The sequence below is a fragment of the Lissotriton helveticus genome, chromosome 5_1 (genome assembly GCF_964261635.1).
Source record: "Lissotriton helveticus chromosome 5_1, aLisHel1.1, whole genome shotgun sequence".
NCBI lineage: Eukaryota > Metazoa > Chordata > Amphibia > Caudata > Salamandridae > Lissotriton > Lissotriton helveticus.
The window spans coordinates 207425235-207443957 of NC_136065.1; the positions used below are offsets into that span (position 1 = coordinate 207425235).

Here is an 18723-nt window from a genome sequence, read left to right on the forward strand (position 1 = left end):
TTATGATGGTCAAACTGTGCAATGTCTGTTTAACGTGCAGCTCAAAGGATACTGTCCATATTATTATAGTTCAGCATTCGGGCTATGATCGCACAGGGAGGTGGCGTAGGCGGAGATGGAGTGGCCAGTGCCCTATATGACCGTTCAATGATAAAACAGTTAGCTAGGTCTATCAATTTCAGCAAGTCTTGCACCCATTGTCCTATTAATTGCTCCATCGATCTCCCCTCCGCATGTTCAGGGGAGCCCATAAATCTAATGTTATTGTGGCGTGCATGCCCCTCTGCATCCTCCACTCGGTCCTCCAATACCCTTGTCTCGGAGAGAAAGCCAGCCATTTGTTTCTTTAGGGAGGCCACTTCAACCTTGAGACTTTTTACACGTCCATGTGGAAGATAGAAGCCTCAATGGATACCGTTCACATCTTGCCTTTCACTGATACCCTAGTGCTCTGAATTGCCGCCATCAGCTCCGCCTTGAAGGGCTCTTCCACCAACGGCTTAGGGCTACGGTCTCTTTGCGGTCCCCACGCATTTGACTTAAAGTGTCCGCCTGCCCCTCCCCATATGGTAAGGAGTGATCGACGTTGTATACCTCTGATAGCACCCCTCACCCTAGGGACATAGGACAGGTAGCAAGCACCAACCAGGGGAAGAGAGACCACATCAGAGGCGGGTTATGCAGATTGATAGTATACTTGGTGGGGCACCCCAAATTTCCCAGTGGCCAGTTCTGTATATCCGTTCAGGCAGTAGGCAAATTCAGGAGTCCACCAAAATGTTCTGCCCCAAAGGGTAAAAGCCTCCGCTCTCTTTGTTGAGCACAATGCGTGGTGGGGAATAAATGATGATGTTCACAGGATGGCATGCAGTACAGCCAGTCCATTGCCCTTTCAATGTATTGTCAGGTCTGTGTGATGCGGGGGTGGGTGAGTGATCCACCCAGTGCACTTACTACTTAGTGCCTCTGATGGGCACCCCTTGCTCCTCACTGGCATCTATCGAGGGAATGTGGTGCAGGCCCAGCCGAGCCCCATTCATGAAGAAGCCGCAGACCCCCTCCGTACGCCAGAACATTCCCAAGTGTCCCCGCTGCTGGGGGAATGCGGTTCCAGTCATCAACGCCCCGGATGTGAAGATTGGCAACCCCCAAGCTCCCACACACCAGCCGAGGCTCAACTGCCAGCAGCAGGACCTTCGGATGCCGAGGGCTAGTGAGTATACCACCACCAGTCACAGGATCATTGATGCGCCGTGCCACGCCAGGAAGGCCCACACTGTATGTGATTGGGCACGCCAGCCCCAGCATCTTCTTGTTTAGAGGTCGGGCTTGCAGCGCTGAACCCAGCACCAACATTCCTGCCCAGGCATGAGGCATGAGGGATAATCCCCTGCAAGGCATCATGCCGGCCCCAGAACCCCAGTGAGTCACACCTGCTATGGAGAGTGGGAACAGGGGGCTCCACCCTGGCCCGCAGCAACCCCGTCTCCGATGGGCTCCTCACGGTCCACAGTCACACTGCGCCAGGGAGCGGGCATCACCCCCAACACTAAGCATCCCCCTCGGGGAGGGGGGGGATGGTACAATGTGTGGGGGGTACACCTCAGTGGGGGGGTACAATAGGGTAGGGATCCTTGATTAAAATACTGTCTGCAACAGGATTATGCAGGATTCGTACTTGAGGAGCTCCTCAAGGACACATCCTGTCAGCCATCTTGCGTGCGGAGCTCAAACTTATTTACCGCCTTAACCGCTGCGGTTTTTCCGCCACAGTGCGGGCGTTCTAAAGAGCGGGCGGGGCTGCGTCGGTCGTTAGATGTGCGCAGCACCAGCGAGGTAGCGCTTGCGATGTCCAACGGCAGCATGGAATGGGTTAAACTGCTTATGTCATGCAGGAACTGATGACAATCCACCCACTGATCACAACCCATCACATAGCTCAGAGTCCATCTGTCCACTGTCCACAGCAACCAGGGCTTTTGAAGAGACTCACAAGTAATACACAAACTCCCACAGTCCAAAACGGAACTCATAAGCAAGCCATTCAATACGAAGAGGCAGCTTCTAGGTAGAGTTGTCATTCTTAAAAGGGAACTTAAGCATGAAATCTGCAAACCAACACCCAGTGGCTTTAGATACACTGCTGAAGGCTCCTTTTGAAAGACAGGATTAGAATATATTTTATTATGAGCTCCTGGACAACAGTAGAGCAAACACCTCGGCGAGGAACTCTAATGGGACCTAGCTAAAAACAGAAGCTCATTGAGGACCTCATTCCAAAGCGGTCTTCCCTACTACGATAGGGCAGAGCTAATAATCGAATGCTTGCATGTCAAAGACAACTGCATGGACACCCCTGTCAAACTTGAAAATAACATAATGCTTTAAACTAAAGGACAGAAATATTTTACAAGTCTGACCTTGTTCATCAACCAATTGTAAGGGAACAGCGCCATGAAGCCGCTTGGCCGCAGTGCGCTTTATTAAATTTCTTTTTCATTTCATTTTCAACACAATTAACAAGGATCAACATTGTACAGGCCCCTCGCCCCCATAGTTTAGACACACGCCCATGCATATACACTCACCTCTTCTCCCTTTTCTCCAAGAGGACCCTGCTCCCCTTTAAATCCCTGTGGACCCTGTGCATGAACAAATGAAAGAAGTGTTATTAGAAGATCTGGTCTTGGTAGCCCATCAGATTTTACTACTTTATTATAACTGCAAACTCACTAATTTCCTCCTTACACAAATGTTTTGCACTCCACAAGGATTTCCTCTGACCGTGAACCCTGCATCTTCCACTGCACAATGAATATCTTTCACTGTACATGGAATATATTCCATCAAAGAATGAAAAGCATCTACTAGACAATGAACATGCTCCACAGCAACAAATTATCCCCCACCAAACACTGAATCACATTGAATAGCTTCAGTTGCAACTGAATATCTTAAACTGTATATTCTACATATTTTACTGAAAGTGTTAACTTCCATCACACACAAACATTTTGCTTATGCCAATTAATTTCATCCTCTGCTGTGGGTTATTTTTCGCTACATTCTTAATATCTTCCACTGCAAATTAATATGTTATGGCACTTAATATTTCCCCTATGCACTGAATATCTTCCAACGCACACTGAAAATATTTTACAAGCGGGAAATTTTGCACTGCACACAAAATATCTTCTACTGCAACTAAATATATTCTACTGCATCTAAATATCATCCACTGTGCACCAATTATATTCCACTTCACACATACTACCTTCCAATGCACAGTAAATATATAGTCCACTGGTCAATGAATAGCTTTCGTCACTCACTGAATATTTCCACTGAAGTTTAAATATCTTCCAGTCATCCACCCAATGTAGCAATAACTTACACCTCAAATGAATACTTTTAAAACAACTAAGTATTTATTGTTCACTGTTCAATAAACAGTTCTCTGCACATATTCTGCGGTGCACTGAATATCTGCCACCACACACTTAAATAGAACACTGCACACTACATCTTTCTTCTAAAAGAAACTTTCAATGATTCACAGTGAACATCTTTCACTACTATGTAAATAACTTTATTTTATTTATTTATTTATTCAAAGTTTTATATAGCGCGAACAAGATCCTTACAGATATCAGAGCGCTTCACAATGAAAGGGGTAGGGGCAGTAGGAATGAACAGAGGTAATGGGAGCAATGTAATAGTCACTAACATGAAAGGATAATAATAACATACATAAAACATATCAAAATACAGTCAGGTAAACAAGAAATATAAGACGGCACAAGTCAATGATCCCACTACAGAGGTGTTCAGGTACACTTTGGGTGTGTGGAAGGCTTAGAACAGTGTTTTAGTATAGAGAGAGCACTGAGTGGGGGCACCGGGAGGGTGAAACAGTGACCCAACGTGTATCATATATTGGTTGGTAGTGAGAGAGTAGCGTAGTAGTGTCTCTCTCAAGTAGAGGTATAGTGCCAAAGGACAAGGTAAGCATTGACACAAAGCAATGCAGAGTCTCTGATCCAACACCTATAACGTTCAGGAGATCTTGGCCAGAAGGATGGTTTTCACCTCTTTCTTGAAGAGTGCAGTGGAGGAGAAACGCCTGGTTTCAGGAGGAAGCGCATTCCAGATCCTGGGTGCCATTCCTGAGAAGGAGCGCTTGTAAGTTTTCTCTTTCCGGAATCTACGGGGTTTCAGGAGTAGATTTTTTTAGCTTCTGTTGGATCTCGAACCTCCTGATATAGACAACTTTTGAGCGAGGTAGTTGGGTGCATTGTGGTGTACTGCCGCGTGTGTCATAACTGCAATTTTTTGTTGTATTCTGGCTTCAAAAGGCAGCCATTTTAGGGACTTTAAGTCAGGGGAAATATGCGAATGTTTTCTTGAGCCAGTAATGAGTCTTGCGGCAGCGTTCAGGGAGGCTCTTAAGGGTGCTGTTGTGGATAGAGGGAGACCGCTGAGGGCCACAATTCCGTAGTCTATTCGAGGGATGACTAACGCTTGTACAGCAGTTTGGAAGTCTTCAGCAGGGAGGAAGGGTTTAATTTTCCTCAGTGTGTTGATTTGGAAATTAGCTGATTTTGTGGCTTTGCTGACGTGCTGCTGCATGTTGAGCTTGGCATCCAGTGTGATGCCTAGGGATTTCGCTGAGTCCACGATGGTGGGTTGGACATTGAGTGCTGTTAGGTTGTTGAGCCATGTTTGGGTGGTTGAAGTTTTCGCCGGGGGTGAGATGAGAAGGAACTCAGTTTTCAGAGCATTTAGTTTGAGGTGATTATCGGCTAGCCAGGATTGAGTGTTAATAAGCGTGGAATTCAGAAGTTTGATATCTTCTGGGGATTGAAGCTTTAGGTATAGTTGTGTGTCGTCGGCGTACATATGAAATTGGACATTAGAAGCTTGGCGCAAGGTGGCGAGCGGTTCCATGACGAGGTTGAACAATGTGGGGGAGAGGGAGGATCCTTGTGGAACCCCTAGATCTGCAGGCACAGGTGAAGATAGCACATTGTCGATCTTGAACTTCTGAGACCGGTTGTGAAGGAAGGACGAAAACCATTTGAGAACCGTTCCCGATAGTCCCATTCTAGTGCTTAGCAGCTCCAGCAAGTTCTCATGTTTGACCGTGTCAAATGCTGACGAGAGGTCAAGAAGGATGAGGAGGCAGGACTCATTGCGATCAAGAATTTGGAGGGCGTCATCAATTATGTGTGTCATAGCTGTTTCCGTGCTATGTTTCGCTCGGAAGCCTGATTGATGAGAGTTAAGGAGTTAAACTTGAACTCCACATTTGATATCTTCTACTGCAGAATGAATATCACCTTCCACACTCTCAGCATGTTCTACAACAAACTATCTCTTCCACGACACAATGAATATCGTCTACCGGACTCTGGATAACTCCACCCACTCAGCAAATAGCTACAACACATTTAATATTATACACTGTACACTAAATAGCTTCTGCCACACTTCATCATTACGTAAATATCTTCCTTCACAAACTGAACTTTCTCCATCTCTTTCTGAATATCTTTACCCACACAGGGATTTCCCACTGCAATCTACCTTGCACTGTACACTGAAAAACGGGTACTATGCAAGTGAACATTTTGTTTACGAGCCTGGCGCACTGCCTTTCATTCCATGCACTGCATCATCAATCCTGATTATTTAATTATTTCCAGTTACTGACAGTGTAAACTCAAACACCTGAAAGCAGAGCGAAGACTTTGCCAAATCGGAGGAATCGGTTATAAATATGAATTCTGCCGTTGTCTCTCCGTAGCATCCATTTTTAAGTAATATATTGCAAAATCATTCGGTTATCTGTTCTGCAAACACACATACGAAGGTAGGCACAGAGACACGAAAAGGTCACACACAAAGATGCACAAAAATATATATGGGCCACCAGAAACACCTGCACATAAGAGAGAAGGAGAACTAGATCGGTGCACACACCAATCTCTATATGGTTCCCGTGCCCACCAGCCCCACTCACAATACAACCACGCAGGCACCCTCACACACACTCCATACGAAACGATGTCTACAAATTACACAAGGCCTAAATCTGTAACAAAACACTTAGGTACACCGGCAAGGCTCAACTTCGGATTGACAAAGACAGACAGCTAAAATAACACATCATAGGAGCACGGGATAGCGATCTCAGATTATATACACAAACAAACTCTCTCACCATTTCCATCACAGCCAGATAAACTCTAACAGTCACAACAATCGCGCACGTGCATTAAATCACGGTGAAAGGCATGCACAGATGAAGAAAATCTTTAGGAAAGCAGAAACACATGCATCTATCCACGACCAGGTGCAAACACGTCTGCCTCTGGTGCGTTTGAGATTTACCTGCTCTCCAGGAAGCCCCGGTGGGCCTGGCTTTCCATCAGGGGCGGGCAGCGCATTGGCACCAGGGAAACCATCGTGGCCCTGAAGACCTTTGGGACCAGGATTGCCCTGCAAAAGACAAGTGAATTTCAACTTTAAAAGAATCAGTGCATGACAGAAGTTCTGAACAGCAAGCACATGGCGTAAAAATACCAGCACGTAGATGGTGCTAGCCATCTGTGGGACCAGCAGTGGCCGGATATTTAGTTGACAGCCACAATGACAGTTTCCAAAGGTGGGCAGGAGGGCAAAGCAAGTCAGCGAGGGGGACGAGTTGACAAGTGGAGGGGGTAAACGGCCATTCATGGCAGACCAGAGAGAAGAGGAGAGACAGGCTCTCCGCCTCAGGTGGATCAGTACAGCCAGGATGAACCTGACCAGCATCAAGCAAGCCAGCTGGCACGGATAAAAATGGTCACCTCTGTAAAGACATATCACATTTTCTGAAATGCTGTATTCATTTTGCTGGTGTTGTCCACAATTGGATATATAATGGCAGCTATATTAGCGACACCATTGCAGAAAGTTAATAATGTCTGAGAAGCTCACAGTCTAAATCTGACCAGTGCTGTTGAGTGACGGATCCAATCTATTGGAGATTAAAATTCTGTGCCACAAATCTAAAGAGAATGTCATTACAGTGTCCAAGCTAGACAGAAGCCCTGGGGAATGCACACTGCTCAGGGGGCTGAAAGGTGAAAACACGTCTGGCATGTCCTCATGAGTGTGCAAGGGAACAATGAACAAACTATAGTTGTAAGAACTATGCAGTCTTTTAATCCGACACACCTGAATTCTGACACGCAGTTTCCCCCACCATTTATGATGAGGCACAAATATTTCTGTCAAAGTCTCAAATCCGAGCTGCAACACTCGAGCGGGAATCGGCTGACAGTTTTACCCCTTCATTTCGGCACAAGGGTTGCAAACAGCTTTACTAGGGGAAATTGCTCCACATAAGATGCTTCTCTAATCCAATCTGCTTTTTTCCGGGTGGCAAACTTCAGAACAAATGATCCGCAATTTATTTGCCATTTAATAACATTTTTAATCAGCTACAAGAAAGTAATGACACAATAAAATTGGTCACAGAGTCGCTTAGTGGTCACCGTCTGCTTTTTAACAACAATTGTACAGTAAAAAGATATAATCAATTAATTTTGATGTATCGATCAAAAAAAGTGGTGTATCACCCGTTCACATCAATGTTAAACTTTCAAATAGAATGTTTAAAGAAACGGAGGTAATTATAAGTTTTAACATGTTTAGATGTCGGTGTGTTTTTAAGGGTACAGTGTATCTGGTGTTTTGGAACATTGTTCTGGTTTTAATTAACGAAACAATAATCTTTTTCACTCTCAACTTCAGAACACACAAGACAGAGGACTTCCCAGTGGGACTGCCCGGTGTGCCACCTGCAGTCAGGGCAGGGCATGTGCTGCCGCATGAGGAATCTAGATTCGTGTGTTATTCACCATTCGTGGGAGGAAGGCGCTGCAGCACACTGCTGAGTTACACTGGTTTTTTTGTCCATCACTTCAAGCCACCACCATAAAGCAGTCTGAAAGCAGGGGAGTGGGAAGAACTGGGGAGACACTGAAAGCCGGAACCAGGAGGGAACCCACGGCCAGGCCAAGGCAGGAGTCAACTCAACTCGTGCAATATCACACTGAATACCGCAACTGTGAGCAGAAAGCCATAGGCATCGGACTGGCAGGTACAGAGGGAGGGAGCAGGAGAGCTACTGAGGAGACAAGAACGAGGAGGGACAAGAAGTTGGAGTCGGAGCGAGGGTAAGGAATGGCCACCAGAGGAAAAGGTTCTAGTCGGAGACTTCTTAAGGCATTGCAAAGTGGGCTCTGTCTCAGGGCCCCATCTTTCAAGGAGGCCCCTTGTTGTTTGGTCAGGACAGGGCCCCTCATTAATTTATCTGAATAGTCAAGCTGTAATAACTACCTCTACATCTTTTGATAATATAATGTTGGCAGGTATACCACGACCTCTTACAGGGCTGCCCCATGGCTCAGTTCCATGCCCATCTGTGTGCTGTATGTGGATCAAGACAGTCCAAGGGCAGCTCGAGAAAAGGAGGGATGATAACGGTAGGGTTGCTGATTTTAAATAAGCAATTGCCTATCATTTTTCTTCTTCCTTTTACTGTTGCTTTCCAAGCTATCTCCTATAAAATGCCGACCTTCTCCAAGTCCCTTCTGGTGGCTGGCCGAAAACACATTATTATGTCACCTACAAAAAGAATGATGTTGCCCATGTCCAACTACATGTTCTGGGTAGTTCACTTTCAGAAAGGGGTTAATGTTGAGTCATGCTAATAAAGCATACAACTCTGTCATTAAACTTGCTAAGATCAACCCTAAAGTTTTCGATTTAGCTGGCCAAATGTGTGCTGTTCCTGTAAGACTTTAAGCTTCCTCTACCCATGATGCCTTATAATGGTATTGCCTCACACCATCACCTCTTTTTGGAGGAACATTGGCTGAGATTAAAAATCTAATTGTGGTATGGCATAAGGCCTGCTTTGTGCACATGGTATGTTAGCATGGCTTATTAGGAGTTTAAACGCCATTTTGCCTTTTGTTGCTTTTGCGCACAACACTGCATAGCTGATTTTGTAAGTTAGCCTTCACGAAGGTCTACACATGGGAAAAGGTTTTGTTTTCGACATCTCTAGACTTACATCGTGCCCCTAGTCTGCAGAGTGAGTGCTGAAGCCGTCAAGGTTATCAAAACATATTAGCTGTTTTTCGACATGTTCGAGTAACGCTTTCTAGACACAACAATTTGGCAGCTGTGAGCCAACTAAGATTCTGGCGCCCTTATTATTGCACACTTGCCATGATTTCACACACTTGGAATATTTTACGTTTCCAGTGATGCAGAGCGCTTTGGCTGATCCGAATGTGATTTACTCTTACTGAGCAGAAAGGTAATGGGGTCCCCCAAACAAGCCTAAGAGACCTTCTTTGGTTTATAATACATAGTTCCTATATAGGGAGGGTGTTAAAACTAGGCGCTATAGGACCTGTTTTCACCATCATTGTAATATGATTTCTCCTTTTGTATTTTATGGAATTGTAACAATGCTGACCATATTATTTTTAATCATGTGTCTGCTTATGTTGACTAAGATACTGCATCTGAGATCATGTCGTTAAAATAAATGTTTTAACCTTACCGTGTCTCTTCTTTACTCCTGTTGTGGACTGGTATGAGAGTATAACGAAAGAGTGTTCTCACTTCCCACCATTCCTGAGTTTGTACTAAGTCGCATGTTCTAGGTTGTCTAATTATTGGTTACTTTGCTATAGGACGTAGAGCTAATGTGACACTGATGCTAGCTGGTTGGGGTTTTTCTAGGTACTGAGGTGAGTTTCTGGTACACCACAATTCACAGATGTCCTAGGTCTCTGTGCACAGTTCTGTGTATGAGCAGGATCCTTACAACAGAATCAAGAGAGGAGGGAGGGTCGGGTATGGTCGTGAACCAGAACTACAAGTTGACTAGACATTTTTTGTGTATCCTGGGATCTTCATTGATAGCCATAAATGTTAAAAAAGAGTAGCTTGCAAAAATCTTATATATATCTACAACTCTTGGGCATAGGTGACAACTACCTGAAACACAGTGAATTCTATTGTATCCTTCATTTAGGATAGGCCAAATAGGTTCTTTAGAGCAGCCTGACTACCTACACAGACAGCTTTCGTATTGGTATCAAGAGAATGTTCTGTAAAGGTAGATGGTCCGTAGATTTCTGCTAGAGTGATGTTTCTCAGCCAAACCATGGTGGCTGCCTTTCCCCTAGTAGCGTGTGCTTGGGGGTTGTTTGGTAGAGGCTTATTTGCTAGGCTACTATCCACCAGGAGTTGTATTGTTCAGAGGTAGTCAGGCCTAGGTGTATAAGACCATGATTCAGAAAGAGCTGGTTGGAGATCCTTATTATCTTGTATTTGTCGAACTAAAAAAGAAAAACTCTTCTGACATCTAAAGAATGCAAGACACATTCTGCAGTCGTTGATGGGAGGCTGGGAAAGAATGTCAGATGAGTGATTGTTTGATTGATAAGGCAACCCATCGCTGCGTGTCGCCGCTCTGCTGAATGCGCTGTGATTTTTAAACTCCCTGTTTTTTGTATTTGATTTAAAAATAATTTTATTAAATCCTGTTTTCAAATTGTCCTGCCACATACCTGCACCTAAATTGTGTCCTCCACCGCGATTTAGCGGGTCCCCTGCGCGCTCCTCGTCACCCTCCACGCCATTTTAGGGGTTAGAAAGGGACGCTTGAGGTCATCTCAGGTTAGCGCTCCAGCAGTCAGGTTGACTAGCCTGAGACAAGCGCGAAGTACATTTAAGGGCAGAAGATAGGTAAGGTCAGCCTTGATAAGGCAACCCATCGCTGCGTGCCGCCGCTCTGCTGAATGCGCTGTGATTTTTAAACTCCCCGTTTTTTGTATTTGATTTAAAAATAATTTTATTAAATCCTGTTTTTAAATTGTCCTGCCACATACCTGCACCTAAATTGTGTCCTCCACCGCGATTTAGCGGGTCCCCTGCGCGCTCCTCGTCACCCTCCACGCCATCCACGCCATTTTAGGGGTTAGAAAGGGACGCTTGAGGTCATCTCAGGTTAGCGCTCCAGCAGTCAGGTTGACTAGCCTGAGCCCTTTTTTTAACACAAGGATGCTAGCGCACGGCGCATGCGCACGGCGTATGTGCCGCAGTAACGCCGGAGTCACGCCAGAGTCCAGCCCGTCTGCGCCCGTCTGCGCCCGTCCGCGCTACGGACGAGCTGGACGAGGGGGTGCTTGGCGTTAACGACTGTGGAGCTAGCCGGCTCAGGTACGCTATTCAGGTATTGTTAGATCTGAAACCTGCTCGACTACCCTGCCATCATTTGCTCACCCCTGAGGCCCTGCAGTCGTCTCCTATATGTACATGCTTTAGATCCTGCTGCTCTGCTGATGTGCCCTCCCTTCGGTCTTCTAGAGTAACCCCATCAGTAGATCCTTCTCAACACACAAGCAGAGAGCATGGCTACTTGATCAATGCGAGATCTTTAATCAAGAACAACGTTTCCTTCAAGGATTTTGTTGTGGTAAACAAACCCACCTGGGTCTTCATTACGGAAACATGGGCCAAGGAGTCATCCGGGCCAGATCTCGTTGAGGCAGTTCCAGAGGGCTATACCTTAGTGAGGTTAGATAGAATGGGCCGTATTGGCGGAGGGCTTGGTATCCTGCATAAGGACTCCCACTCGTGTCACACTATACCTCTATCAGCCTCACATGAAGCCATCCAGGCCCTGCATTTTTCTATAAATGCATCCTATTCCATCCCGTTTAGGGGCGTGCTCATATATAGACCTCCAGGGCCTAGAGTGGATTTTACTCAGCATTTGCTTAGTATTTTAGAACCCTACTTTGGTTATGAGTCCGTCACAGTTCTGGGAGATATGAACTTTCATTTAGAAAACTCAGAGGCAAAAGACACTCGCTGTCTCCTAGATACCCTATCTGCATGCGGTTTGCAGCAGCTAGTTAAGGGTGCCACCCATCAGGCGGGCCATACTCTTGATGGGGTCTTCTCAAACGATAGGCGTTTGTCAGCCGATGTACCTGTGCCGCTCTCTTGGTCAGATCATTGTGCTATCCCGTTGCAATTGGATACCACTTTTACTAATATTATCCTGAGAGGTCCTAGCAAAATGGAACTCAGGCGTAATCTGAGGAAGGTTACCAATGATTTACTGGCTCCCTTAATTTCCACTTTAGCATTCCCGAGAGATGAGGTTGTAGATTCTGCGGTAAGGAGGTTTGAAGAGGTCACCTCCGCAGCCGTGGATGAGCTTGCTCCTCCCTCTCTGTGTTATACTGCCAGAAAAAGGCCGTCTGCTCCCTGGTATGCTGAGTCCTTAAGGCTGTTAAGACAAGCCTGCAGAAAGCAGGAACGTTGTTGGAGATATAGTGGGAACATGCAGGACAGGATGTCTCATAAAACTCATTTGAGGGAATACAGGGCGGAGGTCATAAGAGCTAAACAGGAATACTTTTCAAACCTTACTGGGGCTCTCACCTCACCGAAAGAGCTCTTTAACATCGTTGACTCTTTGATCTCCCTGAAGACCCCCGATCCTGTTATTAGTTCACAACAGCTGTGCGACAATATAGCCACATTTTTCCATGACAAAATTGCTGGCATTGTCTCAGACCTTGAGCTCAAAAGGATTCCTCCATCTTCCCCTTCCCTTTCTACCCCACAGATCCCCTACCCTATAGGGCCTGTTAGACCTGCGAACTCGATCTCGCTGTCGAGCTTTCCCCTGCTTTCCCTACAGGAACTGGAAGTCCTCTTGGCTAAGACCAAGTCTGGTTCACCTCTTGATCCCTGTCCTCTCCATCTTCTCAAACAGTGCAAGGAAACACTTCTGCCCCCGCTGCTCCAGATTATGAATAAAGCCCTGAAGGAAGGCATCTTCCCTTCCCAATGGAAGAAAGCAGTGGTGAAGCCGCTCTTGAAGAAGCCGTCGTTGGACCCAGACGTGCTTAAAAATTTCCGCCCTATTTCTCTGCTCCCAGCCCCAGCAAAGATGCTGGAAATCCATCTACACCAGCATCTTTCGGCCTTTCTGGAATCCTCTGGTCTCCTCGATCATTCGCAGCATGGTTTCCGGAGGGGTCACAGCACGGAATCCGCCCTGACTGTGGTGCTTGATAACATCCGCACCACAGTTGATAAGGGTGGAAGCTCGCTGTTGATCCTTCTGGATCTTACTGCTGCGTTTGATACCCTGTCTCCCCTCGTGTTAGCATCTCGGCTGAGGGAGATAGGGGTGGAGGGGCACGCACTAAGCCTGCTGGCCTCTTTTCTGGACCAGAGGGAACAGAGGGTGAAACTGGGAGAGTTCCTATCTCCATCCCTGCCGCTGAAGTGGGGGGTTCCACAGGGGTCGGCATTAAGCCCGACCCTGTTTAACATCTACGTGACCCCCCTGGCTAGGCTTATTAGATCTTTTGGGATGGAGGTAGTGTCTTACGCAGATGACACACAGATCTTGCTGTCTCTCGCCCAGCCTGTCAGCTCCTCTGCCTCCAAGTTTAGACTCTGTATGGAGGCAGTTGCCCATTGGATGATTAACAATTCTTTGCGGCTAAATGGCGAAAAGACGGAGATCCTTGTGTTTGGCGTGAAGGAAGACATTTGGTCGGCGGAATGGTGGCCTGAATCTCTGGGGGCCTGCCCAGCTCCTACCCGGGCTGCACGAAATCTGGGGGTTATGATCGACCCCTCCCTTGATATGGCCCTCCAGGTAAAGCTGACTACCTCCACCTGTTGGGGTGTCATTGCCAGCCTGCGCAAAATCAAACATTACTTGTCCGTGCAAGCCCGGAAACAAACTGCGGTAGCCTTGATAACATCTCGGCTTGACTATTGCAACGCTCTATACGCGGGAGCCAACAAGGGCCTGTTGCAAGGTCTTCAATCCGTGCAAAATGCTGCGGCAAAGTTTGTGCTGGACCTTCCTAAAAGGTCATCAGCGACTGCTGCCAGGAAATCTTTGCACTGGCTTCCTATTGACGCCAGGATTTCTTTTAAAGTTTTATGCTTGGTGTTTGGTGCCCTAAATAGGACTGAGACTGGAGGTGTAAAAGATCTCCTGATTCCTTATGTTCCTGCCAGGAACCTCCGGTCCTCGGCGAAACTGCTCCTCACCGCTCCCCGAGTGCGAAGAGCTAAATGGGGAGGTAGAGCCTTTTCCAACCTGGCCCCAAGATGGTGGAATACGCTTCCTTTGGAAATCAGGACTCTACCTTCAATTCATTCATTCAGAAAGGCCCTGAAAACATGGCTTTTTGGTAAAGCATACCCCTAGCTTTTGGTTCCGCCTTTTTAATTTTCATTGTTTTGGTAGGCGCCTTGATGCCTTCGGGCAAAGTTGCACGTTTATAAATTTTATTCCATTCCATTGATAATGAAACTCTGAGACTAATTTTCGGATAAACAAAGGATGACTTCTTAAAACCCCCCTGTTAGCATGGAAAACAGCTCAAGGCTCTACAGACAATGCTTGTATTTCACCAACACTAGTGGGTGATGTTATTGCCATGAGGAGGGCCGTCTTGCAAGTTAGATGTTGCAATCAAGTCTTGTGTATGAGCTCAAATGGTGGGTCCATCAATTTAGCTAATACCAATTTCAAAGCAAAGGGAGATGGAAATCTAATAAGAGGAAACACCTTTTCCAACATTCTAGAAAGTCTTTGATGGCATGTGTTCTGAAGGAGGATGTCTGATAAGGCCGTTTTCTATATGCTGTAATACCAGTAGGATGACATTTTATTGAGGAAAATTGAAATTTCGATAGAACCAGGTGTAGTAAATATGGAAGTATGACTTCTTCCTGGCAGGTGATGAGGTACCTCTTTGTTGATACCAGATACAAAATCTCTTCCATTTAAAAGAATAACAAGCTCCAATTCAATGGCTTATCTTTTTTTAAATGTCCAAATATAATCGAGGCAAATTCAAAAGTCCATATTTTGTGACCTCAGGAGCTATGCTGACAAATTCAATGATGTCAGATTTGGGTGGAACAGCTGTCCCGGAGATCTGGTTGTTAGGTTCATTTTGTCTAGCAATTTAGAGTGTGGCCTGAGGGACATTTGTAGAAGATCCAGACATGACTACTGCCTGATCCAGTCTGAAGCAAATACTATCAGTGTTGCCTGACAATTCCACAGTTTCTGAATGACTGCAGGAATCAGTGGAATTGGAGGAAAAGTACAAATCCTGACATAGCTTTGTGAGGGCACTTTGGTCCTCATATGCATCGTCCTGGTATAAAACACTCATCTGAAAGCATGTTTATTGAAATAATCACTGATAATACAACTTCATTGTCACTTGTAGCTCCCTTCCCTCCTCAGATCTGCCAGTGTGCCTCAAATCTTAGCTGCTACAAATCTCATCCATCCCGTTGGAGTCACAACAGTATACAAATAACTTGGAACACAGCATTAAAGAGCAATCCTGTTTGCTAAAAGTACTTACAACGTAGCCACGGTGCCCCTTCTCTCCTGGCTCTCCTGGATATCCAGGACGACCCTGTGCAAACAGAAAAGAAGAATTGAAAAAAGACCACTCTAACCTTCATTTGAGCAGGAGAACCCGAGGCTTACAAGCTGATTTTCTGAAAGATGTCTGCACCCGGGATGTCTTTGCAAAGGAGCACAATTAACAATATAAAAAGGTAGGTCTGGCTTTTTAAGCGCCCAAGGAGCACGTTGGAAAGCCTTGGGGCACTGCAGGAGTAGCCTTTGTGCCCAGGATTGTGCATAGAGTAACCAAAGTCCATCCATGTACCCTATTTCTTCTGAAAGGGCTGTGTAAGGATTTACACCACCCTCCTCATTTTCTAGGCTGGAAAATAACAAACATTCACTTTTTAAAACACATCAAAGTTGGAGAGAAAACCTACTCCAGATGCAACCAAAAAATTACACTCAACACTAGTCTTATCAAGAAAAAGTTTCCATTCACATTATAAATCTCGGCTTTTGACACATTAACAAATCTCTATTCATGAAAAGTAGTGGGCTCTTCTCTACTATGGACAATCTCGCCACTGTAGGAGCAACTTTCCATTGCAAGAGTGAAGTTCTCGGCAGCAGGACAACACTTTTCTACTTTCGGAAAACATCTCAACTGCACAAGACCACCTCTACTCTGCAAGATAGCACATCCTCAAGTCCAGAGAGGATTTTTCCACTGAACGAAAGCCCATTGCCAATTCAACGATCATCTTTCCTTCACAAAAGTGAACAACGCTGCTGCCAGGGAACACCTCACAGATGCACAAAATGCCACCCTCCCTTCGGAAAAGTACACTCCCAGCTGCATGAGAAAACATCTTCAATGCCAAAGAGCACCTTACAACTGAGCAAAAGCTCGTTTTAGACCAATCCCTCCTTAGGCTTTCTCTACCGAAGGATGGACTCACTCCACCAAAGGAACCCGTATACATTACTGGGTCAAGGAGAAAACTGCCAAAGGACCTCAATGCAGCACGGCAGTAAGGACTGCTTTTCTAGTCCTTTGATAATCTCTCGGCTCTGCCAATACTTCTAAATGGCATCTCGGCCTCTTCCAGCAGTGAGCACGTCCACAGCTCTGCCAAGAGACTGGAACCCTATGGCGCAGAACACCCTGCTAGTCAAGATGATGGGCCTGAGCAGCTCTGTCAATGCAGCTAACTTCTAATGCCTGCCATGCGCTGCCATTCATTTAGCAGCACACTGACATTCCTGCCACTGCATCTCAGACCTAACACACAGCATCCTCCGCCATTTCACTGGTGAGCCCCTGCGCACCCCTGGCAATGTTTCAGTACGGAGGCTCTTTCAAGACACTCAGCCCTAGCATACATCTGGCAATGGACCTGAATCATAGCACATACTATTGTATTTTATTCCAGTACTGAACTTAAACTCATCTCTGCCCATTTGAATGATCAACCCCTGCAGAGTCCCGCCAGTCGGCTGATTCATAATATCATTTCATACAATTCCAGTACCGAGCGCATGGACAGATGTATACATTTGCAGCAGTCCGTGCTATTCCAGGACCCAGCCTCGCACGCCTCTGTCTGTGCCCCTGACTCATTCCAGACACAATGCCATGCCTTCCAGATGCTGAGCCCCCGCCCGCCCGGCGCCCACTCCAACAATGTTCCTACATCCTCACACTCGGTATTTCATGCTGTCCGACTGCTGAGCGGCCCCAGTGCAGAGCCGTCAATGTTCGCACGTCCTCACACACCGCATCCCGTGCTGTTCCAGCACTCAGCCTCACACACTTCTTCAATCTATGCCCCCGAACCATGGGCAGCATTTCATGCTATCCGCCCGCTGAGCCCCCGTGCAGATCATCAATGTTCGTGCACTCTCACATTCAGCATTTCATGCTCATCCAGGGCTCAGTACTTGCAAACACACTTGTGTCTGCACCCGAATCATAGACCGCATTTCATGCCATCCGACTGCTGAGCCCCCGTGCAGAGCCATCGAGGTCCCTTCCTACATCCTCACACCCCGCATCCCGGTCTATTCCCTTCCCGGGACCCAGCACAGCTGTGAGTTCAGCGCAGCTGTCACCCTCGGCACCTCTGCCCTGCGCAGCACTGCTTTTGAACAGCTGGAATAACATTGCACTTACAGGTAATCCCGGCTTCCCTGGGTGTCCACGAGGCCCCTCGGGTCCTGGTCCTCTCTGAAAATAAACGAAGTCTGTTGTTACACACACGTGCTGACATTTCCCTTCCTCCGCCCCACCTGTCAGTGTCAAACCTATCATTGAAAGGAAGCTGTCCCGTTTAAAGGAGGAAGTGCGCGAGACAGGAGAGGACAGGGCACCCCCGGGCACGCGCCCTCAGAGGTTACCAAGTTCCTCGTGAGGAGGCGCACACTGCAGGCACGCGCCTCAGCACCGGGGAATGTATGATGTGCAGAAGGAAGCTGCAGAGGCCGCCCGGGATCCAAGGGAAGCTTGCAGGCATTTCTGCTGCTGCCAGTAACAAAGGGCGATTTAGTGACCACAGCCATGATGGTGCGGATGCACCACAGCCTAATTCAACACTAATCCTGATGGGTTCCAGAGTAGCGTGCTACTTGCGCTTCAAAACTCCATCAGGGGTAGCAAGCGCTCTATAAATACAAACCTCTTTCCCTCTTCTATCCTGCCACCTACCCTTCTCTACCCAAATAACTGAATAACATATCCGCTACTCAAATTATTTCATATTTTACTATACTAATTTTCAACACTAATCCTTTATGGGTTCCAGAGTGGCGTGCTACTCGCCAGAAAAGCGCTCCAACACCTATCAGGGGTAACATATGAATGCAAACCTTTCTTCCCCTTTTATTCCTCCGCTATCCTTCTCACTCCAAATAATCTGACTAAATATCCACCACTGAAATTACTTCATATTTCACCATATTAATTCACCACTAATCCTCCTTCCTGAATAGCATGCGTCAACAAGCGCTATATAAATATAAACCTTTTTCCTCCTCTATCCTTCTTCTATCATTCCAAATCCAAATAACTGACTAACCTATCCACCACTTAAAATGTACTTGCATGTTTCACTATACTAATTCAACACTAATCCTCTATGGGTCCCGGAGTAGCGTGCTACTCGCCAAACAAGAGATTCGACGCCTCGTCAGGGGTAGTAAGCGCTATATAAATGCAATTACAATACAATACAATA

General features: G+C 46.4%; 1 protein-coding gene across 1 annotated transcript in view; it reads right to left on the minus strand.

Annotated features, from left to right (window-relative positions):
• LOC144752426 (uncharacterized) overlaps window positions 1–18723 on the minus strand; it is a 1170660-nt gene that overhangs the window by 814671 nt on the left and 337266 nt on the right. The window contains exons 10-13 of the mRNA XM_078640356.1: window positions 17664–17717; window positions 15501–15554; window positions 6394–6501; window positions 2589–2642 (exon numbers count right to left, since the gene is read on the minus strand). Coding sequence (XP_078496482.1) covers window positions 2589–2642; window positions 6394–6501; window positions 15501–15554; window positions 17664–17717 — 270 coding nt within the window. The remainder of the gene's footprint in view (window positions 1–2588; window positions 2643–6393; window positions 6502–15500; window positions 15555–17663; window positions 17718–18723) is intronic.